Here is a 25,268-nt window from a genome sequence, read left to right as displayed (position 1 = left end):
TGTCAGCTTCCTTTTTATTGATACAAAAATATGTAAATGTACTGATCTGAATTATATTTCTGACTGTCAAAATTTCCCAGATTTAAATCGAATCGTGGATCGAATCGATTTGGGACCTTGTGAATCGGAATTGAATCGATTCTAGAAATCAGTGACGATACCCAGCCCTAGTAATGATGGACTGCCGTTTAGTGGTGGAAGGATCAATCCAAATATCGATTGTATCGATAACAAGTCAGCATCGGTATCGGATTGATACTAGCCTGGAGAGATAGGTTGTTAAGTTGTTTACATATTGTTTATATTTTTCACCAGTTGTTGTTTTTGTTGTTGAGGATTTTAATTGTAATTTTTGAATCATAGTTTCTCAACAGTAATTATTCGTTTTAATTCGTTTACTGGTTTGCGTGCACTTTTTAGCTGATTGGTTCTAACCATAATATTAATGCTAACATTATAAAATAGGGCTTTCAGCTGTGTACCAACCTAACTTCTGCACAACACAACTGTGATGGTCCGAACCCCATTAAGAAGGCAAGAAATTCCATCAATGAGTTACATCAGATTTTACTTGTCATTCTTGCTTTTCCTGTCATGCATTGTGCTTTCATCTTTATAAGGTACAAAATGTTCACGTGACATTTGTATGTGATTTGAATTTTTTGGTCTTGTTCTTTCTTTATGGAGTTATTTTTATATTATATTGATAGCCATGGCCCTTCATTGAGTTTTGTTCCCTTTCATGGCCTGTTTATTTTAGTCTGCTCTCTGTTGTCTCTCTGTGTTCCCTGTGTTTAATCAGTCTGCATCTCAGTGTGTGTTTCTCATTTATTTTGGATTTATTTGTATAGTCAATGTGTGTGTTAAATGCCTTAAATGCTTATTCCTTCAACATTTTTTCTAGAAATGCTGTTATTTGTCTTCGTTTGCTCTGTGTGCAGCACCTTCCTGTATGAGTTAAAGCAGAAGTTGATAAAAGATAAAAAATCATTCATTGTCTTTTGCTTGTTCAGGTTTCACCAGACTCCAGACTGAAAAGAAGCATCTAAGCTAAAGCAAATAATATCTCTGCGATGGGCCACAATCCAAAGATCAAACAGTTTATGTGGATCATTTATGTCATTACCGTCATCTATCTAATATATTACACCTACAGGTGAGTGAAATTACAGGAGTCAGCAGGAGTTGCAGCAGTGTTTGGTTGTAATCAGATCTATATTCATCCATTTAAAAACTGATAACAATTGAAAAAGCAGTGCCACCTTAATGTGTAGTAGCACACAAAACACATTAAAACCCTGTGAAGTTTAAAGTACTTTTATCTGTTTGTGATTTGACTGGTTTCCTTGCGTAAAAGTGTTGTCATGAATCGCTGCGCGGCAGGCAGGAGTTGGACCCAAAATGCAGGACTCACAGACTCAGGGGCTGAACTCAAAATCACAGCTTTATTTGCTGGCAGGGAAAAAACATACAAACTAATCTAAACTGGGAAACAACACACTAAAACTCACAGGGAGGTCCACACAGCATGAGGGACGACACAACACTGACTCAGAGAAACACAGGGTTTAAATACAATGGAAAGTAACGAGGGGAAAGAGACACAGAAGGAGAGCACAGCTGGGAGAAATCAGAACTGACGAGACAAGGGAGTAGTAAACTGAGCACACTCACATAAGACACAGACCTTCACAATAAAACAGGAAACTCAGACACAGGGAACCAGACAAGACGCTGAACTAAACAGACAGATTCACAAACAGACGGGGTGACACCATAGACAGACAGAGATACAGACGCAGACTCAGAGGCAGACAGAAGAGAACTCAAACAATAATAATCATCATAATAAACTAGAAAATGATAATAATAAACTTAAAGCGCTGGGTCACCGACCCAGGACCATGACAAGTGTTATGACAAAAAATCTCCTTCTCACCCCCACTCATGTTATCTACCAGAGGCCTGAGAGTTTGAAGGTCCTGTGCAGTATCTGTAGTTGTTCCTAATACTGCACAGACAGACAGCTCTGTGCAGAAACCCTAGAATCTACTGGAGCCACTCTTACAGTTTTAGGTTTACAAATGCTAATGCTTCCATTACGATGGAGAGACACATTTGAATTTATACACTTCAGATTCTCAGAGAGGCTAGAGCTTGGCTTGTCTATATAAACACACAAGTTGTGGACATCCTTCACTAAACAAAAGAACATGTTGGATTTGCTTAATTCAATAGTGGACATTAGTTGCACACAAATGTTTTGCTTTGGCAGCATCTTAAATAACTGAGTTAAATCAACACAATTTATTCATATTCAATAAATCTGTGCATTTTGTGTTGATAAAACATGATTGAAACATTTTTAGATGGAGTAAGTTGAGCTCTTGAAATATTTCAGTCCTTCACAATTTTCTTTAATTCACTGTATTCCAATATTATTCAATAACCTTCACCCCAACACTTAAATACCACATGTTGTCTTCATATTACATAATGTTCAACAAAGTCTAGATTCTGGTTAACATAAAATTTCAATGGAGTTACAACAACTTCCACTCCATCCATCCTCTTATCTTTATCAGGGTTGTTGTGGCCTATACCTATGGAACGCCAGGACTGCCATAATGAATTAATTAAATACACCATTAAATAATTAATTAAATGTGGCAATAATTAATTAAAATTGGAATTAATTAATTAAATAAATAGTTATGACACATGTAATTAATTAATTATTGACACATTTAATTAATTATTTATGTATTTCACATTTTAATTAATTATTGACACATGTAATTAATTAATTATTGACACATTTAATTAATTATTTATGTATTTCACATTTTAATTAATTATTGACACATTTCATTAATTATTGACTCTGGTGATTTTCCTGTGGTTTAAAATCTTGTGTGGTCTGGTGAATTTCATGAGTGCAGGCAACTAACCACTCTTACTAGATTGTATCATGTCATCTCAACAAGAACAAATTAAGTTGTTGAATTTCATACAGATACTACATGATTTACTTACGTTCACCATAGAAACATGAAAATATTTTGTAAAAAGTACAAGTTGGACTTTCAATTTCATTTTTTGAGTGTTCAATCATTTTGGACGTGGGACAAAAAGTTGTATAAATAGATCTCCATTAACAAAACGATCCTACCTTAGCAGTTATAGTTATTTAGCCTTGAACTTTTTAATGCACTTTAACAATGGGGAAAAATGTTTTTGTAGAAAAACAGGTTTCAAAAGCAGACCCTGCAGACAGACAGTATAAAGTACTATATAACATTAAAGTACTTAAAACAACACTGTGGTAGCTGCTGCTATTCTGGATGTCTTCATTACCCTGTCATTTTTTACCTCTGTAGCACAGGACTATTCTACCATTGGATGCTTTGGAAGTACAATGGAACAGTCCCAACAATTCTAGATGAGCTAAATATGACTCACAACAGTAGTCCAGAACATGCTGGTAAGCTTACTGTTATTGAATACTTCTCAATGTAAAAGATTTTACATTGCATTTTATATTTTTACATTATTTTAAGATATTTGTCTTGCCTTGTCTTGTATGTTCTTAAGAAATCTTTCCTCTTCCTGCTCACTCACTAAATCATCATTTCATCTTTCTACAGCAATTCTGTTGTTTTGATTTTTATTTAACCCTCTATTGTGACATTTTAAATTTTAAGTGTCTTTTTAGAATGGTTTTCTTTTTTAAAATATAAAACAATGTTTTTTTTTACTTGTTAGATATTGCTATCAATTATTATAATGTTTTTACTTATTTGTTCTTGTTTCAAATCTCACTATAATTCATGTTTTGTTTGATATATTTGATTTTTGGTACAAAATGTAATTGGTCCCACTCGTATTACTGATCATTCTTTAGATTCCTATTATCAGTGTTTTGGATGTAGTTCAGTCCAATCATTGGTGTGTTTTAGTAGATTGGCTGATCAGGCCAATCACCACAAACTATTAAAAGAGTTACGTCAGTGAGGAAACCTCAACTGTGGTGGCCGTTGCTCAGGAGATATAAACTGAAAGTTTTCTGCACATAAATGAAGAAGAAGCATCAAAAGACTAATTATGACACTTTAAAAAATTGTGTCATAATTATTAGCTCAATTTCAATAAATCTATTTGAAATCTATTCATTTGCATAAAAATACAATGCAATGCATGGTGATACAAAACTAAAATAAATAAAGATTACCTCGGTGAAAATACAGAACTGCTATGAAATATATATGACTATACATGCATTAAAATATGACTGCCAAAAGTTATATAGTTATAGTAAAAGATACTGGAAGTTATTTTAGTTAGTTTTGACCTTTACTGTAACCTAAAATTTGTAATTTAAGTTGGTGGGGGTCTACCAGTGTTACGGTTTGGAGGAGGACTCAAGCGCAGGACTCCGGTTCTGATGCTCACAAGAAGGATTTATTTACAATTCACCAGGTGTATATACAAGAAGGTGCGGGGGGTGCTATATACAGCTGAGTGAGTTAAGAAGGGGTCTCCAGGGAAGTCCAGGGGGAAAGCACGCGTTCTTCAGATCATCCACACACACAATCACAGGCTCACACTCCGACACTGCCACACAGGAATCACACGGGGGAAAATCCAGGAAGCTCTGTAGACAGGGAGACAGGGTTAAGTACAACGCACAAAGGAAAATACTATTAACTAGACTTGCTGTAGCTTGACTTCACTAACGCGTGGTAGACAACGATCCAGCGATGAACAGCAGTCGCCTCCTGGTTTAAATGCTGATCGTCTTAATGAGACCCAGGTGTCTCATCTGTCGAGGGTGTGAACCCACAATGAGTTCTGCCCTGGCGAGAGAGAGTGAGAGAGCTGATCAGCGTGCAGCTGATCCGCCTGGCCGTGACAACCAGAGATCTCTATGGAGAAAAGCCTATGTTCAATTTTAAGTCTACAGCTTTGCAGCTGCCATTGACAATGCTCCTAATAAAGCTGTTAATATGATGACTTTGGATGTGCAGCATCTAGACCAAACATCCCTATGTGCCAAAGTTATGATATTATTATTAAACAATTTGTAATAACCTTTTTTTTTTCCACCAATGAGGTTCCCAGGGACCATACACTCAGAGACCATACGCATTTCTTGCAGCAGTTAAAGGGACAAAGACCGTTCTGATATCAGCTTATCTGGAACATCGCACAGACAAAAAGGAGGTCAGTGAAAAGATAAATGTTGCATTATTTAAACCGCTCTGTTGGTTACAATACTAAATGTAAATCTGAGAGTCAATAAAATTCAGAAAATGCTAGGATTTAACAGCAAATTGACAATAATTGGGCGATCATGGCTCAAGAGTTGGCAGTTTGTCTTGTAATCAGAAGGTTGCCGGTTCGGGCCCCAGCTCCGGACAGTCTCAGTCGTTGTGTCACTTCACCCGTTGCCTACTGGTGGTAGTCAGAGGGCCCGGTGGCGCCAGTGTCCGGCAGCCTCGCCTCTGTCAGTGCGCCCCAGGGTGGCTGTGGCTACAATGTAGCTGCCATCACCGGTGTGTGAATGGGTGGATGACTGGTGGTGTAAAGCGCTTTGGGGTCCTTAGGGACTAGTAAAGCGCTATACAAATACAGGCCATTTACTAGTGATGGTCCGCTTGAAGCTGAAGCTCCGGTGCGTGTGTCAAAAAAATCAACACACTGCTTCAGAAGCACTGTGTCGAAGCTTGATTCGTTTGGCCATAGTCACGTGATCAGTGACGTCCGAAGCTTCATTTAGAACCTAACTGCTTCGGTATCTGATTCAATGGTTTATAAGGAAGCGAATCATTCGCAGAGTGTGAGTAATGTGAATGTCTAAGTTGTGAGATAAAATTGAGGCACAAGAAGCCAGAAGGGGACAGAGGGGGGGATGCCTCCCCTGCACCCTGGTGACACACCTTTACCCCAAGGCCCTGCATGTGTGGGTGATTGTGGTGGAGCGGGAAGAGGGAGGCAGCTGGAGATGGAGCTCCCCCTACTGCAGATTGAGTTCCTGTACAGAGGAGAGCTCCTGCAAGGTGTAACAACCTCCCCCACCAGTTGAAGAGCCCCCCAGGTGGCTTGATGCACTGGCGGCACCCTGCGCCAGGGCCGGGCCCCCATACACCCACCCGCCCACAACCCCAGCAACATACCAACCAGGACCCAAGCCCCCGAGGCCCAGCCAGGGCCCCAGCCCAGAGACAGAGCGCCCCCAGAACCTCACGCCCGTCCCGGACCCACCCAGGGGCAGCCAGGCTACCAGGTCAGTAACCCACGTCCGTCAGCACAGACCCTCCCCTAGCCCCGCTGCACGCAGCCACGAGGAAACAGTCACCTAAGAGCCAACAGAGCCCCTAATAGGCCATGACCGCTACCCCGGGTTGAGCCCCCCCAAGAAAGATGCTCCTGGGGAACCCCCCGACGCTCTAAGCCTGTCCCTACCCCCACACCAATCACAACAGCGAAGGCGGGACCAAACTATGACCCCCCCACCCCCACTAGGTGATGGAGCTAATCAAAGGAGCCCAGAGCAATTGATCTGATGTGGTGGCAGAGGCTGTATCAAGACTAATGTAATCTAATAGATAATTTCTATATTGGTTAGAATTAAGATTATTTTTATTTTTCCAGTTCATGAGGACTGTTTTCTTGGCTATGCATAGGGCAGTAAAAACCATATGGACTATATTCTTTTCTGTAGTGACATTATCTAAGCTGCCCAACAAACACACTAAAGGGGAAGTTGGAACGTTACAGTTCAGACACTTTGATAAGTCTTCACATATCTCGCGCCAAAACTTCTGCACTGGTGGACAGCACCAAAGAGCGTGGATATAATTGTCCGGTGTATTGGTTTGACAGTGTGAGCAGTTGTTGGTAGACGTAAAGCCCATCTTGAACATCCGATGACCTGTATAGTGCACTCTATGTAATATTTTGTATTGAATTAATTGAAGACTGGGATTTCTAATTAGATGAAAGGTTTTTAAGCAAATCTGAGACCAGAAGTTTTGGTCTAAGTTAACTGATAAATCCGCTTCCCATTTTGCAATAGGAAGTGATATTGATTCATCTATTTTAGAAAGCATTCTGTATATTTTGGATAGTAATTTGGGGGTTTTAAGAGTAAGAAATTGAACCACACTTGGTGGTGTTTGTAGTTCAACTTGACCCGGTTTAAATTTCTTTTTTACTATGGATTTAATTTGTTGATATTCTAAAAATCTTTTCTTGTTGATCCCATATTGTGTAACTAGTCTGTCAAATGAAATAAATTCTGTTCCTTCTAGTATATGTTCTAAATATTTGATTCCTTTACCACTCCAATCTGAAAAGTTTATCATATTATTGTTTTGTAATATGTCAGGGTTGTTCCAGATAGGTGTACGTTTGCATGGGATTGATGAAGACTCCGTCAATTTTAGAAACTCCCACCATGCTGTCAGAGAAGAGCTGATGCTGATGCTTTTGAAGCATTCATGTCGTTGGATGTTTGAGCTGATAGATCTGAAATCTCTAGATTATTGCAAAGTGCTTGTTCTAGATCTAGCCAAGGTTCATCTAAGAGGGTATGTTTTAGCCATCCTGAGATAAACTGAAGCCTGTTGGCTAAGAAGTAGTGCTGAAAGTTAGGTAGTTCTAATCCTCCTCTATCCTTGGTCTTTTGTAGTGTTTTTAAGCTTATACGTGGGGGTTTATTTTTGCAAAGGAGCTTGGACATACATGAATCTAGAGATCTGAACCAATCTTGTGGCGGTTTAGTTGGGATCATTGAGAATAACTAATTTATTTTTGGTAAGACCATCATTTTTATAGCGGCAACCCTTCCCATGAGTGATATGGGTAGACATTTCCACCTAGCCAGATCGCCTTCTACCTTCTTTAAAAGTGGGATATGGTTTAATTTAGTTAGATCTGCAAGCTTGGGAGAAACATTAATACCTCAATATTTTATATTTCCCGATTGCAGTGGTGTAGAAGAGGAATTATGGAGGGAGCAATTAATCGGAAGGACTGTAGATTTTTACCAGTTAATTGAGTAATCTGATATTCTTGCAAAAGAGTTTATCAATTCAATCATCCCAGAGATATTGGTTTGTGAATTTTGGAGAAAGAGTAACACATCATCTGCATAAAGGCTGATTTTATGTTCCACGTTCTTGCATTTTATGCCCTTAATTACTGAATTCTGTCTAAATGCTGCTGCTAGTGGTTCAATAAAAATTGCAAACAGTGAAGGGGAGAGTGGGCATCCCTGCCTGGTGCCCCTCAAGAGACAGAAGCTGGAGGATGTCTGGTCATTTGTTCTGACACAAGCTGTTGGGGAATTATATAATATTTTTAACCAGTTAATGAAAGAGGATCCAAAACCAAATTTGTGTAAAGTTGCAAATAGAAATTTCCAGTTAACTCTGTCAAATGCTTTTTCTGCGTCTAAAGAGAATATTGTAGTTTCTAGGTTTTTACTTTATCAGTAGTCTATCAAATTAAGTAATCTACGTGTATTTGTTGATGAGTGCCTACCTTTTATGAAACCAGTTTGGTCAGGATGAATTAAGAGGGGGGTTATTTTCTCCAGTCTCTTTGAGAGAGCTTTGCAGATTATTTTAAGGTCTACATTTATAAGGGATATTGGACGATAGCTTGAGGGATATACAGGGTCTTTGCGTGGTTTTAGCAGGAGATTAATGTTTGCAGAATTCATATTTGATGGAAGTCTGCCCTTTTCTTTGATTTCCAACAACGTTCTGTAAAAAACTGGTGCTAGAATCGACCAGAATTCTTTGTAGAATTCTGCAGGAAAGCCGTCTGGACCTGGAGCCTTATTATTGGGCATACTTATCAGGGCTTCCTGGAGTTCGCCTGGTGTCAGTGGTGAATCCAGTGCCATTGCTTGAGTGTCTAATAATTTTGGAAGAGTTATGTTGTCCAAAAACTGATCAATTTCTTTTTTAGATGGGTTTATTTGTGGTGAATACAACGTTTTATAGAAATCCCTGAAAATGTTGTTTATTTGTATCGGTTCATATATTGTGTTCCCAGATGAATCTTGAACAGCACATATAGTTGTTTTTTCTTTCTTTATTTTTAGCTGGTTTGCTAGAAATTGACCGGATTTATTACCATGTTCATAATTTTGTAAGCATAGTCTTTGTACTAAGAATTTTGTTTTTTTTTATCAATTATCTCATTTAATTCTAGTTTTGTTTTGCGTATTTTGTTCAATGTTTCCTGATCTTGGTGGTACACGTAGGCTTCTTCTAGTGATTTGATGTTTTTTTCTAATTCGTGAATATTTTTGTTTTCTTTTTTCTTTTTATGTGATGAGAAAGAAATTATTTTACCTCTCATCACAGCTTTCCCTGCTTCCCATAGAACAGAAGCTGATGTTTCGGGAGTGTCATTATAGTCCAAATATGAAGTCCACTCTTTTTTAAAATATTTAATAAAGTCTTCATCTTTAAGTAGTGATATATTAAATCTCCAGTTTTTACTTGGCGTAGTATTATTCTTGTGCATTGGTGTTAAAGATACAGGACGGTCATGTATCGGTGTGTGGCAGGCAGGAAACAGGACCCAAACGCAAACTCACGGGAAAACAGAACTGAACTCAAAATGCAGCTTTATTGCTGACAGGTGACAAACGATAGCAGTGATACAAAAGCAATACAGAACTAAACTGGGAAGAGCTAATTGTAACACATACCAGAAGACACGGGGAGACTCACACACAGCATGAGGGACGACACGACACTGACTCAGAGAAACACAGGGTTTAAATACACTGGGGAGTAACGAGGGGAATGAGACACAGAAGGAGGGCACAGCTGGGAGAAATCAGGACTGACGGGACAAGCAAAGCAGGACGCATTCACATAAGACACGGACCATCAAAGTAAAACAGGAAGTATCACACAGAGACGCGAACTTGACACAGTGGAGACAGCAACTAAGAAACACAGAGACATAAACCATAAGGCAGAGGTCTAAGAACCAAAATACACAGGGAAATACTCAGCTGGGAACACAAGAGACTAGACTAGAGGGAGTAACAAAAGACCAACCATGAGAACATAATGCACAATGCAGCGTGACAGAAAACAAGAAACTCAAACATGCAAAGACACCCAATTACACAGAACAGAGGGGACACAGAGAGACATGAAGGGCAAGGGATCAAAACTAGAAACCATAGAATAAATCGCAAACAAGTACAATAATACAAAAATCCCACAGAACTAAAAACGCTGGGTCAGGAGACCCAGGACCGTGACACAGGACCATGATCGCTGACAGCTATAGGATGAATCTCAGTGTCTGAAATGTCGTTCAGCAGTGAGCTGCTGACCAAAAAATAATCCAGATGAGAGTAAGAGTGATGGACATGTGAGGAAAAAAGTATATTTCTTACTGGTGGGGTGAAGGGAGCGCCATGCATCGCAAAGACCAAAGTCGCTCATATACTGTTTGATTATATTTGTGGACTGCCAGTTACGCTGAGTTCCCGCTGTATTGAGCCTATCCATTTCTTTATTTAGTCCAAGGTTGAGGTCGCCTCCAAGAACAAGTGTGCCATCTAAGTGTTCAGAGAGTGCACTGAAAAAACGTGAAAGAATGAGGGATCATCAACATTTGGACCATATACACTTGCAATACATAGCTTTTTATCAAGTATAGATAGTTTAATGATTAAGAATCTGCCCTCTGGATCTATAACTGTATCGAGTACTGTGAAATTAATATTTTTATGTATTAAAATTGCTACTCCCCTTTGTCTAGAATTATAACAAGCTGAGAACACATTAGGAAACTCAGGTGTTTTAAGTTCATTCGAACCTCTAAGAGGTCTGTGGGTCTCTTGAAAAAGGACAACATCTGCCTGTAGTTTTTTGAGTTGGTTAAATATTTTTAACCTCTTTTCTCTGGAGCCAGCTCCATTTATATTCCATGTAACGAACCTCAGTGCACCCATAGATGTTTGTGTATAACTAGAGATGTATGCTGTGTGCGTCGCTTAGACAGGTGGAGAGAATACATCACTTTTTCATAAATAAAGAGAAGGAGAGAGAGAAAAAATGTGTGGCGAGATGCTCCCTGAGTCTGACTATATGTGTGCATATTTACTAATCTGAGTAGGCTTGGCTTAAGTGTGTGTATCCTATACGACTGTGTGCGCTGTCTGACTGAAGTAAATGTGCTGCCGTTGAGCGCATGGTGCGTATGTGTCGAAATAAAGGATGTTTGTGGATGAGTGTCGAAGCAGGTGATCGAGGCAGTGAAAGAAAGGTGGGCAGCATAAAAACAAGAGGGGGAAAAGAGAGAGAAAAAAACGAGAAGAAAAAAAAAAGTAAACATTCCAATTAGATCACTGACGGAGAGTGACGGTGTTAATTCTGCTATGAAATCACACTTTAAGATGCGATTTGATACCGGTAAGTTAAACAGATGTTAATGCAAGTTAGTGTGAGTGGATAGGGAAAGGGTGTAGCTGATTCTTATCTGGTGTGAGGTTAATACAGCCACGGAGTAATGTTGGGGTCGCGGTGGAGCTGTCCGTCCACGTACAGCCGGTCCACAGCGATGACAGCGCGGGAGCCCTTCTGGATGAAGCCGCGTCGGATTGGGAAGAGGACCCTGCGTCGTTCCAAGATGTCTTTGGGGAACTGGTCGTTCACGCTGAAGTCCGTTCCTTTTAATTCCCTGCCGCGGCTTTTCACATGTTGCTTTTGTTTCAAGTGGCCGAATTTGGCCACGATAGGACGTGGTCTCCCGGCCGTAGTCCGAATGGGGCCGAGGCGATGCACCCGATCGAAGACGATGTTCTTCACCGTGTCCTCCGGCAGCTTCAGGTGGGTTTTGATGAAGCTTTTTACCGTGGTCTCCGCGTCCTCTCCAGCGGCTTCTGGAATACCAGAAAATACCAGATTATCACGCATGCTACGAGCTTGTAGATCAATAACTGTTTCTTTATTTTTTTTATTTTCTCTATTGAGCTGGGTAACATTTTCTGTGAGACATTTCACCGACTCCCTTAGCGTGGCATTTTCAGCAGCAAGCGTTTCCACCTGCTGCTGGCTGAACTCCAGGGATTCTCGCAAGCATTTAAATTCCCGGTGAAGAATCTCCACCAAGGACAGCCTTGTGTCGAAACTGGACAATCACTTGTCGATTGACTCCAGTATGTCAGCAATATCTTTGCCGGCTGGCGATGTTGAGCCGGGGGAATCTGCCGGGCGTTGTCTTTTCGACGACGGCGTCTCAGATTTGGCCGGGGAAGCTGCACACTGGGCCTTCTTCATCACGAGATCCTGAAAGCACTGATCGATGTAATCTTGGAGAGTCTCTAAACTCTCCCCGTTGTTCTCCAGGGTGTTGGAGATTATTTAGACAAATATTGTTAGTTATAAGACAATTGATAAGTGTATTTGGTAATACTGAAGCTTAAATGAATTTGTTCAAATCTAAACTATCATTTGCTTTAATTTTCCGCCAAAATCTCCGGCGTCTGATGTCAGTTACAACATGAGTCGCTTACCTTGTCCGTCACTTCCGTCACTTACCTGTCCTTCCATCACATTTGCCTTATTTTAGATTAAACCAAGAAAAAAAAGCACTTACCAACATATTCACTTACAGGAACAAGGATATTTTCTGTCATGCACATCTACTATGCAGATGAGTAACACAACATGATTGGCTTGTATGAGTCCAATAAGGCTGTTGATTAGCACTTTGGTGGCAGTGGTTAAACATAATGCTTGTCCTGTAATTTCTCTTATATTAAACCCTCCTTCCTGCCTTTTTCTTGTTCCAGGTTTGTGCCATTGCAATGGTGCTGCGGAGTGAGAAGGTGGCCTATCGCTGTGTCTTTCGTTGCCAGGAAAAGCAGCTTCTCTCTAATGGTGTGGCCGACATCCACACTGATCACTTTGGTTTTGCCTATGGGACAGCAAACATCATGTGCCCCCTCCCCTCAGGCTGTGAGACACCATCTTCTATTGCCGTGACCTCCGCTGATGCCAACTCTACAAGTACAAGTACAATGTTAACCTTGCTGTGGGGCATGTTAATGTAAATGCCAGTCTGTTTGTCAATTTGGTGCTTGCTTTAAGTTGAAATATCTCAGCAATTAATGAATGGATTTCAAAAATACATCTAGTCCCAGTTCATGGTGTGCATGAGATCAATTAAATACCAAAATATTGATGTAAAAAGTAAATAAATAATAAGGTAAATAATTACTTAATTTTTTAAAGGTTCTACAATAATTTTTCTAAACTTTACATTCTAAGTGAACTATTTGATGACCATTCAGGTTTACATTATGTTGACATTAGTGATTTTCTCATTTTGCCTCCTATGTCACCACCAGGTTTAGACTCCCACTCATTTTGTGAAATATCAATATCTACTCTATAGCCTGTCAGTAAAACAAAGCTTCAGGGAGTAACTGATACCTGAAACATTTTTATATGTCAGTTTGACTTTAAGATTGTTTGACCCAAAAAGTATTACTAATTGGAGTTCAGTTACAAAAATAAGATGGTAAAAGTGTATGTTTGTGTGGTCTCTTAAGATGATCCCAACCAAGAGTTTTTAGAGGTGAAGAACCAGCAGGAGAAGACAGAATCTTTTCCTTACAACTTCACCGTCTGCATCTCCACCATGTTTGATTTTACCAACGTGCTGCAGGTACAGTGACATTTGCTTTCTTGCTTTCAGAAGACAGAAAAAATAGATTTTTGAAACTCATTCTCTAAAGTATGCAGACTAAGACAGGAAGAAATAAAACCAGAAAAGGTATATTTTTCCCAGTATTCCTTACAGTTATAATAATAATAAAGAAACAAGACATTTCTGCCATCCTTGCATATTAACACTTGTTGTTCAAATGTGTTGGATTGTAGCTGGTACAGAGTCTTGAGATGCTGCAGTTACTGGGAGTGAACAGAGTGGTTGTCTATAAAACCAGCTGCAGTCCTGAAACGCAACGAATACTGGACTACTACACACAAAAAGGTGGGGTATGGTATAATTTTCTGTCTGAGTGTGTCTTTCCTTATGACCTCACATCACCAGCTAAAGGCATTTTCCCACAGTGAACACTGAGTGAAGTTGCCAAACACCCTGAACTTCCTTCCTTCAGCTAATCACAACTAATGTTTTGTGATCAAAACATACACTAGTTTACTACAGTTTCCTCTATAAATCACTCCAGTTTGTACTGGATTTGGACTTCTCCAGGCAACTTCAGGATTAGCCTGGAGTTTTCAGTACTATGATAATGGTTCGTGTTTAAACAAGGAATATCAATATGGCATCATAGACAGAAAACCTAACCTTCTCAGGGGCAGATCATTTGTAGGATAAGAGATCAACAAGAGGTTAAGTGTGAAATCATTACTGACCAATCAATTCTTTTGAAAATGACATCATATTAAACATGTTAACCTGGGTCGTTTGGCTCTTGGCAGAGGTGGTCGCGTCTTTCTCCCTCATCTTTCCTGCTTGGCTTCTCTTGTCCTTGTCTAGTCTTGTCTAACTCAAAGAGACTCTCTCTGTCTTGTTCTCTAACCAAGAAATTACGGATTTGATCAATTGGTCTCTTGATGCAATTGACATCCTCTTCTCAATGAGAAGCCTGGGCTTGGGGCAGGCTGAATGGAGGACGTTGAAGACATCTACCTATTCGGAACCATGATAACGGGGTTCTTGCTGATTGGAGCTGGCACGGCCCTGGTTTACTGACGACTAATGGAAACGGTTACAGCTGCTCAAAATCCCATAAGGCCGGCTGGATTGATGCCGTGGGTAGAGCCACAAGTACTCAGACAGTGTTTATTGAACGCAATATGGATAAAATCATAGAGAAGCTTGCGACTCCGCAACGGGAAATTGATAGATCTGTGAACCAATGATGGAACTGGAATGCAGAAACCAAACCCGAACAACCACTATCTTTATGTGGCCTCCCCTAACCAGCTGGAAGCTCCAGGGCCAAAGCTGGAACAACAAATTCTCCCAGATAACAAGACGGTGTATGACTCTCTGCCCTTTCCTCCTACTTCTTCAAGATCACCTGCGTCGGCTTGGGGATTGTCGACTTTTGTTTAAAACTGGTGAAAGGGCACTCTCTCGAGTTGGACACACACACATGCACATGCACTCAGACACAGATATACAAATTCCCCCCATCTAAAGTTTTGGTCTTTGTCTGACACACATCAATAGAAGCAGCTGTATCACCTGATGTTTATTTTATTTTATTTATGTATTTATTTATTTATTTATCTAATGCTGGCTATAAACATTTTCATAACAATTGTATTGTTTTATAAAACTTGATATATAATTCTAAAACAGGATACAAATTTGTACTTATAGATCTATCAAATTTGCAAGTTTGTCTTGTTTATGTGCTCTCAGACCATCAAACACCATCAGGGCTGCAGCTGAAATGAGTGAAAGTTAAAACTGTCTTACACATTTTGTCAGATTCTCCCGTGTCTTTATGTTCATGTTTCCACTGTTTATGCAAGTGAGTCATCTTGACTTGCTGTGTATTACAGAGACCTGGAACTGTTTGGTGGTCTCAGTATTGAGACTGCATGAGCTCTCACAGGATCCTTCCGTGGCCATGCTCACAAACTGGATTTATACTTAATATTGGTTTCTCTAATGTTTAATGCCATTAAAAATGACTAAAACTAAGTACCTAAAAGAACTGATAGTTCTCTGTGGATTTATGTATTTTTTTGTTTCACACATGGTACAGCAGTAATTCATTTCCTATACACAACCTTCCTTTCAATTAACAACAGAGCCTTTCACTTAGTCACACAGACCAGTTCTAATATTGGAAACCTTTATGAAAACTAGCATTCATTCTTGGATCATGTTTGAGAGCAACAGATGAGAGTCTGTTTTGTCTGTTTTTAGTGCAGCCAAAACCTTAGGTTGTTTTAATGAGATCATTAAGTTTTTGCGTTGGGTTGTTTCTTAGCCATGTCACTGCTGCTGCTCCAGGTTGTTTATTACTCTAGTCTTATTCACTGAGACAAAAAAAAAACAGGTAATGTTTTGTTTTCATGTGTCTGCTTCACCATAAAGATCCAGAATGCATTTCACCAGTTCAATGATTTCAGTTTGAGGTTGGAGTTGCAGTAATTGTAATGTCTAGTTTTAATTACTGACATTGAACTGCTTCCAATGTTTTTTTCTCAGGTTTACTGGAGGTGATTCCTTGGTCTCTGTCCAGATATGTGAACGTGTCTCGTGGCTGGCTGCCTGAACATGGTCCCGGTGAACTTCACTACTTTGGTCAGATTCCTGCTCTCAATGACTGCCTTTACAGATACATGTACCAGTCCAGATATGTGGCTCTACATGATATAGATGAGCTCATACTGCCCCAGAAAGTCGTCAGGTATGTGTGTGTATTTTCATGGTTTATTATGAAGATGGAAAATATGTGCAGTGATATACTAAAACATGTGCTGCAAACATACATGGAAATACAAAATATAAGACAAAACAAGAACAGTTTGTATGATTAGAGAGGTCAATGAGGTTGAAAGTCAATATTTATAATGTTTTAGTAGTCTTTAGTAATAGTTCTCCAGGCTTCTTGAAGGACATTCAAAGCTCTTCTTTGGATGTTTGCTGCCTTTCGTTTTGTCCTCTGTCAAGATAATCCCCTAACCCTGGTGGTCCCCGTTTCATAGCGTCGTCACGTTTTTGACTCAGTGCACGTTCTATTACATCTGGGGTTCCGGGCCTTTGTTAAATTGGTCAGCTTCAAGTTTGTTTGGCCAGGCCTTCGCAGGTCTGTTAGTGAATGGACTGCAGCGTGCGTTCCATGCCAGCATGCAAAGGTCCATAGGCACACCAAGGCACCCTTTGAACCATTTCTCATCCCTGGCAAATGTTTTTGATCATGTGCATGTTGATCTGGTGGTTCCTCTACCGCAGTCACAGGGTTTCACATACCTTTTGTCCATGGTTGATGGGACCACCCGGTGAACAGAGGTGGTCCCCCTGATATCCACAACTGCGGCGGTGCTTCCGTATTTCCCTGTCTCAGGTTTTTATGTTTCATGTTCCAGGTTTCTAGTCACAGGCTTTTTGTTCCTTTATATCAGGGGTAGGCAACTACAGGCCTCGAGTGCCGGTGTCCTGGAGGTTTTAGATGTGTCCATGATTGGGGGCCCATCCCTGGCGCATGGTGCCGCCGGTGTGTCGAGCCACCTGGGGGGCTCTTCAACTGGTGGGGGAGATTGTCACACCTTGCAGGAGCTTTCCTCTCCTCAGGAACTCTCTGCAGGAGGGGGAGATACAGGAGAGGTGGAGGAAGATCTCAGCCTGGGCGTCTATCGTCTCATGTAATCTGGAAGATGAGTGGATGGTGGGGTGGGTGCAGTTTTCTCTGTGGTGGGGTTGGGTGGACTGTCCCGGGCTCTGTGGGGCCGGGGGGCGCTGCTGCGCTGGGCCCCGGTCTGGATGGGCCTGGGCCCCCTTTCCCTGGTGGGTCGCGGAGTATGGGAGTGCCTACTGGGGTCAGCGGGGGAGCTGGCCCCAGGGAGGGGTCACCTGCCCCTCCCTTCCTTCCCTCCCCATCTCCAGCTGCCTCCCTCTTCCCGCTCCACCACAACCACCCACACATGCAGGGCCTTGGAGTAGGGGTATGTCACCAGGGTGCAGAGGAGGCTACCCCCCCTCTGTCCCCTTCTGGCTGCCTCTGCCTCAATTTTATCCCACAACTTAGACATTCACATTACTCACACTCTCATTACACATACATATAGGATCTTGGGGGTGGGCACAATCACGGAGTCCAAAATACCATCAGGGTGTACACCTCACCCCTGGCATCGTTGCCCACCTCTCAATTTTAAATACACGTAGACATTGAGGGCTAGCAGGAGGGACTATGCGCTTACCTGCTGCTCTCTGGCAGGTAGCTCCATGCCCTCCTGGGTTTTAATTGCACCTTAGAACACACATGCATCAACACTACAATGAGCGGGTGGAGGGAGGTTTGGAGTCTTCTCTCACCCCCATTCTCTGCGGCCTGCTGGAGCGGGGGGGCTAGGAGGAGTTGGCCGTCCGACTGCGGTCTGGGGTGTGGGGCCTCCCTGCTGCTGCGGAGTCGGGGCGGTCTGCCTCTCCCCACCGCAGGGAAAAGGGTAACACCACCTGGGTCTGGGTGCAGTTCCCCCCTCCAGGGGCAAGGGTACCTAGACCCGGTTGGTAGAGTACGCTTGGGGAGTGTGATCGTGTATACAGCGTCTCTTTATGTCTGTCTCCACGTCGGTTGAGTGTGGTGTAAGTGCATATGAGAGCATGAGGGTGGGAATGGATGTTTGTGTCTGTGTGTGCCTGTATGTCTGTGTCTATATGTCAGGTTGGGTATCAGACGCCACCTCTCTGGGGACATCTCAGGCCTCCAAACCTTGGAGGGCCTATCTCCACCCACCACCACTTCCCCTGCCGGTGGCGGACTCCCTCAGGTGTCGGTGCGTTGGTGGTTCTTTGTGTCTGGGGGTGGGCGTCCGGGTACACACCGGCTCACTCCTTGGCGGCCGCTTATTGGGGCTCGCTCGGGCCATTTCGGAGGTGGGGTGCCCCCGGCCTCTCGGCCTGGGGCTCGGTCACTCAGGCACAGCTGGCTGCCGGCGGAGCTCACGGGCGTGTCACTGCAACTCCCCCTGGCTTCTGCTCCGCGGCTGCTGAATGAGCCCTCATCTGGGACTCTCCTCAGCTCTTACTGGGACAGTGGCGCGGCTGCCCCTCTGTGTGTCTTCCTTGGTCTCTTGTGTTCTGGGGGCCTCTGGATGTCTGGAGTTTTGATCTCCTCCATACCTGCTTCATACCATAGAGGACAGGGCTGTGGCTCCCCACACTCCCTAGCAGATCATTACATGGAGAAACCTTTGGAATACAAGCATGCTGATCCACACAGGTATGCACATGGGTGTTCACAGACGCGGACTACAGCTTTCTTGGCTGCTGCCTCAAAGCACATTGTGCGCTGTCTATCTTGCGTGCTGCACAATATCGTTTATTATTTAGTAACTATTGATATCTACTGCTAGCTAGTTTATTGTGATGGTGCTTTTGTTTTCTTATTATGTTGCTCTTTGTTGTTTGCTTTCTCTTCTGTTTTTTTTTTTCTCCATACAGGTGACCCAGGTGTTTTGTTTTTTTTGTTTGTTTGTTTGTTTTTTTTCTCTCTTCCCCCCCTTCTCACCGTCTCTTCTCCCCTTTGGTTTTCTTTCTCTCCCTCTCTTTCTTTCATTCTTTCCCCCTGTCCTATCCCCCAGTCATGTCTGTCCCGTTTGTAGCAACCGAAAATAAAATAAATTCATAATTATAATAAAGGTCAATCAAATGGACCAATATGGCAAGGCCATGATGATCCACTTGGTAAAATAAATCCGCTTGGCATCTTTCTTGGCCTTAAGACAACAATTCTGATGGCTATAGATCCAAACGGGACAAAAAAAAAAAAAAAGATGTGTCTATGATCCATCACAGCTGATTTAAAGGGCTAAATGACTCCTCAGCATTTCTTGAAGTTCTCCAGAGGCCTGGTAATGAACTAATCATTGGATTCAGGTGTGTTAACCCAGGGTGCGATCTAAAACCTGCAGGATACCGGCACTCGAGGCCTGGAGTTGCCTACCCCTGCTTTATATTATTATTTTGTACCTGCTCCCATCATTAACTGATCATTAACTAATAAAACATTCTTATTGAACGATTTTATGTATTGAAAAAAAATTCGGAAACCTGACGATCTGGCTTTGACTTTTTATGCCTCATCAAGCTTTGCCTTAATCGTCAATTCTTTATCAGTCAGCATCAGACATCCAGTCATCTCAAAACCAGTTCTCTTGTTGTTCAGTCAATGTTGAACATTTTTCTTCATTTGAACTTCAGCTTATTAAAGTTAGGAATAAGTGGTTTTTATTTTGAAAGTACAATAAATAAATAAAATGTGTTCTCTTATATTTCTTTTATACAACACTTTGATCAGCTATTTATCTTTTTTTTCTTTGATAGGAATGACAAATATCTTGCTTTATAAATTTGAAGTCTGCAGTATGTATATACGATGTAGAAAGGAGTAAAAACAAAGAAAAACCATTAAATAAGAAGGTGTGTCCTGTTGGTGTGTATTGATGACAATGTCAGCCAAAATTTGGATTCATGACACCAATAGTAAGTTAGTAGACTTGCCTAAACGATTCCCAGGTTAGTGAAATAACAAACAAACAAACATTAAAAGTAGAAGGTCAAGTCCAAGGTTTGGTCCTGAAATATGGGAAAATCCAAAGAAAAACTTTGAGAGATCACTTAAGATCACTTAGAGATCACTTAAAACACATTATTGAAATTGTTTTCAACTTTCCTGCTGTGGTTAGTCATCTTTTAATTGCTTGTGTGCTGTTCAAGTGGTTTTACATGTTATAACTATCTTGTTATTCTGTTGCCAGCTGGGTAGAGTTGTTGCCGCTGCTGGAGAACAAATATGGTGCCAACAAGTGCTACATGTTTGAAAATAACGTGTTCCCCATCAATATCATGTTGGCTCCTCCAGCATCCCAAAGTCTGCCACCACAGACTGACTGGAAGAATGTCACTGGTGTGAACATTTTGGCTCACCTGTACCAAGAACCAATCATTGAGGAGACTCATTACAATAACTTCAAGATCATTGTCAACCCTCGAGCAGTGTTTTCCACAACTGTTCATGGGGTTCTGAAGTCACAGCATGGCTGCTCCTGGATTGACAGGAACATAGCACGGATGTACCACACAAGGTAAATTAGTTAAACAATTCCTCATCATTAGTTGCTACAAAAACCAGCAAAAATTGTGCTCAATCCCATGATAGTCTGTTTCCCTTTTAATGCTATTCTGCTGTGCTTCACTGGATAAACCCATTATTAAATCTGTTTGTTTACCACACTAATATTTCTTTCACCTTCCTCTCTTTATCAACAGATTCATGTTTTTGTTCCTGAGCAGTGACTTTTAATTTATTAAACGCTTAGTTCCTTTTGTTCTGAATATTGTGGATATTATTTATACATTTTACAGATTTCACCCTTGTGCATTAAGATCTATTGTTTCTTTAGACTTTCTGGGGTCAGAAAGAATTTATAATGGTAGCCAAACAAGGACACTCACCGAGTTCCAGGAGGATTTGATGAAAATTGTAAAGAATGTATTTACAGTCAAATCTGATTACAAACAACTTGGAAATTTTTCTTTATACAAAACAATTGTCTAAATAAAGATTACTTATTTATCACTGTGTTTTTACCTGTAAGATATACTTCCAACAGCATCTTTGCTAGCACGTAATTTTTAGATATTTTTATTCTGAATCTTTTGTCTCTCTTATAATGTATTAAGCACATACAAACCTGTTTCATACAATTTTTTTTGCAGATTTCCGAGACAACCCAACCTGGCAGAAGACAAGCTGATTTATGATGGCAGACTGCTGAGCTACAGCGCCCACTTCACACCAGCTGTGAACAAAGTGCTCAGAGAGACTGGATTCCTACCAGAGCACAGCACACAATAGGCTTGGTGCATAGCTAACTCCCTTTGAGAAACAGAAAATAAACAAACAAAAAAAAAACAGGGGAAGTTTTAGGAGTGACGGCGAGAGAGAGAGAGAGAGAGAGCGAGTTTTGAGATGTGAGAGATTCGTGACGTTTAGCGTGTTTGGAGTGTGTAGTTAATGTTGTGTCTTGTGTAGTTAGTGTGTAGTGTTGTGGATAGTTTTGTGTTGTGTGTGAGAACAATGAGGCGACTGCTGTCTCCAGGTAGAAACAGGAGTGATACACCTGCTGCTGTCAGACCTGCAGGTATCAGGCTGTGATGTTCTTCTTTATAGTGGACAGAAATTATTTCTTTTGGAGTGGCACAAATAATGTGTGTGGCATCTTATTGAATGCAGAACAGCTGATTGTTCTGTAAATAGTTTGAAATGGTTATTTAAAAAATCAAGGTAAAAGGTAAATGGATGCAAATAACTTTGTTGTTTGCAAAACTTGTGCATATGATTTTAAAATTGACAATTTATATTTACATTTAAAGTTATGAAATATGATTCATTAAACATGTTTGTGGTTGTTACAGTAAAAAAAACTTTTTCTACTCTGATTTTTATGTTTTTTGTCTGATTTTAGATCAATTGTGTTAATACAGTCCGTAAAAATGAAAACAAAACTGTAAATTCAGACACGTGAGGTTGTGCTGAAAAGGATGATACCAAACGAGGCAAATAAATAGTTTTTAAAGGTAAAATGTGGAGGAAACATCAAAAGTAGTTAAAAATGGCCGATTATACCCTGGACCCCAGAGGGTTAAATGTTTTTTTTTTTAAAGTAACGCAATAGTTACTTCAAGTAATTAATTACTTTTAGAATCTTGTAACTCAGTTACTAACTCAGTTACTTTTTTGAAAAAGTAACTAGTAACTATAATTAATTACTTTTTCAAAGTAACTTGCTTTGAACACTGCTGTTCACCGGGACAGTTTTGCTTGCAGAGCTATGGACTCCTCCTCCTTCCTTTGAGTCACGGCTTCTTAAAGTTGGTTCATCAGATATGTTTTATTGTGTTTTAATTTACTGCCCTCCCGGCCCCGCTGGTGTTTTTATTCAAGATTTTACAGACTTTTTAGAATAATAATTATAATGTGTACTTTATCGATCCCCGTGGGGAAATTACTCTTTCTGCATTAGTCTTTTCCCATTTACTTAGTGAAGCAGTGGGCAGCCACAAATCAGGCACCCAGGGAGCAGTGTGTAGGGACGGTACCTTGCTCAGGGATACCTCAGGGTAGTGGATTCGAACCCCTGACCTTCCAATCATGGGGCGACCACACTACCTACTGAGCTTGCATTATTAAACTAGAGAAGGTCTTAATGATTGGGGATTTCAACCTGCACGTGGATGATCTTAGCTGTAGCATGGCCTCTGACTTTCTATCCATTACAGACTCTTTTAATTTTATTCAGCATGTCTCTGGACCCACCCATGTTAAAGGCCACACCTTGGACCTTGTGTTTTCTCTTGGCTTAGACAAAACTAATGTCTGTGTTAAGGACACAGGTGAGTGACCATTCCTGTGTTATTTTTAATCTTAGCTTCCCTCTGTACACACCACCTTCTAATCTCATGTTCCATAAGCGGTTCATGAATCAGGATGTTGCTTTGAAGTTTTCTAATTTGTTGGACCGTTATGTGATCAGTGGCTGCACTGATGCTGATGTTGCTACTCAGTGTTTTAACAATCACTGCTTGGAGATTTTAAATTCAGTGGCACCTATGAAATCTGTCATTGCTGCCCCAAAAAGAGCTCATCCATGGATAAATGATGACATAAGGAAGGTCAAAATAATCTGTAGGAAAGTAGAACGCCTTTGGAAATCAACTAAACTCGAAGTTCACAGGCTCCACCTTAGGGAACTTTGGGTTTCCCTACATGAAACCATAAAAACAGCCAGATCAGGATAGTTTTCTCAGTTAATCTCATCAAGCAAGAGAAATTTCAAGGTACTGTTTAACTCCATAAACTCTATTGTTTCCCCCGTGGTCCACCCAGTACCCGTGACCTCCATATCTGAGAGTGATGACTTTCTGAATTTCTTTGTGGATAAAGTTGATAATGTCCGTATGAGCATTGGTTCTTCAATACTGTCTGTTTGTGTCTCTGGGCCACCTCCCCCTCATTTAATGTCAGTGTTTAACCCAATGACCATACATGACCTTTCACTCCTGCTGGATAAAATGAAAATTACCACTTGTGCAAATGACATTCTACCTGCTGGGCTGTTTAAAAATGCTCTCTCTGTCATTGTAGAGATATGCAATGCCTCTCTTTCAACAGGTGTGGTCCATAGGTTCTGTAAGCATGCTGTTGTTGAGCTGATATTAAAAAAGAGCAGTTTGGATCCAACTCAGCTTAAGAATTATAGGCCTATCTCTAAGCTCCCGTTACTGTCGAAAATTCTGGAAAAAGTATTTGCAGATCAACTTACTTCTATTTTAGAAAAACATGAAATCTATGACAAATTTCAGTCAGGTTTCTGTAAAAGTCACTCAACAGAAACCACATTACTTAAAGTCTCTAGTGACATTATCATGTTAGCTGACTCCGGAGCATCCTCAGTCATGGTTTTGTTGGACTTGACATCTGCCTTTGACACCATTGATATCTCTAATCAAACAGCATCTTGGTTCTCTTGGCTCATCTGTTCACCTGAGCATCAGGTACCTTGGTGTGATCTTTGATTCTGCCATGTCCCGAGAACAATACTCTCGACAGTTAATTAGGAACTGCCTTTTTCAGCTAAGAAACATCTCCAAACTTCGAACTTTGCTGTCTAAATCTGCGTTAGAAATGGTTATTCATGCTTTTATATCATCTCGCTTAGATTATTGTAACAGCCTTTTCTTTGTTTAAGCAAAAGGAATCTGGACCGTCTCCAGTCAGTCCAGAATGCTGCTGCAAGGCTTTTAACTTAGACACGAAAAAGAGAGCACATTACACCAGTTTTACATTCATTACACTGGCTTCCAGTACATTTTAGAATTCATTTTAAAATCTTGGTACTGACTTTTAAAGCTTTGAATTGTGATGCCCCTGCCTACATTTAGAACCCCACGCTCCCTCTCGCAGCCTGAGATCATCTAATCAAAGGCTCTTGGTAATCCCCCAAATACGTTTTAAAACCAGAGGAGATAGATCTTTTAGAGCGGTGGACCCCAGGTTGTGGAATGCTCTCCCTCCATCATTACGTTGCCTTGATTGTATTTATTCTTTTAAAAAGCAGCTTAAGACTCATTTATTTAGATTGGCTTTTAATTAGATTTGTGCTGTATGTTTGATTGTGCTGGGGGGGGTTGATTGTTTGTTTGTTGTTTGTTTGTTTTTTATGCATTTCTTTTTTTATATTACTGTGAACTACTTTGTGGCTTTTATCCTGTGAAGAGTGCTATATAGATGAATTGAATTGAATTGAATTGAATTGAATAAAGATTTACCTAGCATTGCTAGGATTGATTGATTGATTGATTGATTGATTGATTGATTGATTGATTGATTGATTGATTGATTGATTGAATCTTTATTTTGAATATGTTGAAGAAGTTAAACAACATGAAAATAAAAAGAGACAAACGAACAAAGCAAAACAGAAGGAAAACGAGCACCCACA

At 40.7% G+C, this 25,268-nt stretch overlaps 1 protein-coding gene across 2 annotated transcripts; it reads left to right on the top strand.

The window, feature by feature from the left end:
- The first annotated feature begins 990 nt into the window (after positions 1-990).
- LOC146654719 (uncharacterized) lies at positions 991-25,266 on the top strand. 2 transcript variants are annotated; one of them, XM_085380010.1, is made up of 9 exons: positions 991-1,156; positions 3,381-3,484; positions 5,114-5,223; positions 12,839-13,061; positions 13,601-13,716; positions 13,932-14,043; positions 16,249-16,450; positions 20,523-20,849; positions 21,484-25,266. In XM_085380010.1, exons 1-9 carry the CDS (start codon positions 1,074-1,076, stop codon positions 21,620-21,622), a joined length of 1,416 nt encoding a protein of 471 aa, XP_085236136.1. In that variant the 5' UTR covers positions 991-1,073; the 3' UTR covers positions 21,623-25,266. The 2 variants fall into 2 exon arrangements, with proteins under 2 accessions (XP_085236136.1, XP_085236137.1); XM_085380011.1 differs by having other exon boundaries at positions 995-1,156; positions 12,839-13,055; positions 21,484-25,265.
- Positions 25,267-25,268: the final 2 nt, after the last annotated feature.

Source organism: Rhamphochromis longiceps, linkage group LG14, assembly GCF_057381845.1.
Source record: "Rhamphochromis longiceps isolate RC_006_pf linkage group LG14, R_longiceps_female_GT1.1, whole genome shotgun sequence".
Classification (NCBI taxonomy): domain Eukaryota; kingdom Metazoa; phylum Chordata; class Actinopteri; order Cichliformes; family Cichlidae; genus Rhamphochromis; species Rhamphochromis longiceps.
This window is presented reverse-complemented; position numbering and strand designations above follow the sequence as displayed.

Excerpts from the sequence above, each read along its gene's own strand:
- LOC146654719 (XM_085380010.1), top strand. The coding sequence starts at position 1,074 with ATGGGCCACAATCCAAAGATCAAACAGTTTATGTGGATCATTTATGTC. Across the intron at positions 14,044-16,248 it reads GGACTACTACACACAAAAAG|GTTTACTGGAGGTGATTCCT; the intron begins GTGGGGTATGGT and ends TTTTTTTCTCAG. Across the intron at positions 16,451-20,522 it reads CTGCCCCAGAAAGTCGTCAG|CTGGGTAGAGTTGTTGCCGC; the intron begins GTATGTGTGTGT and ends TTCTGTTGCCAG.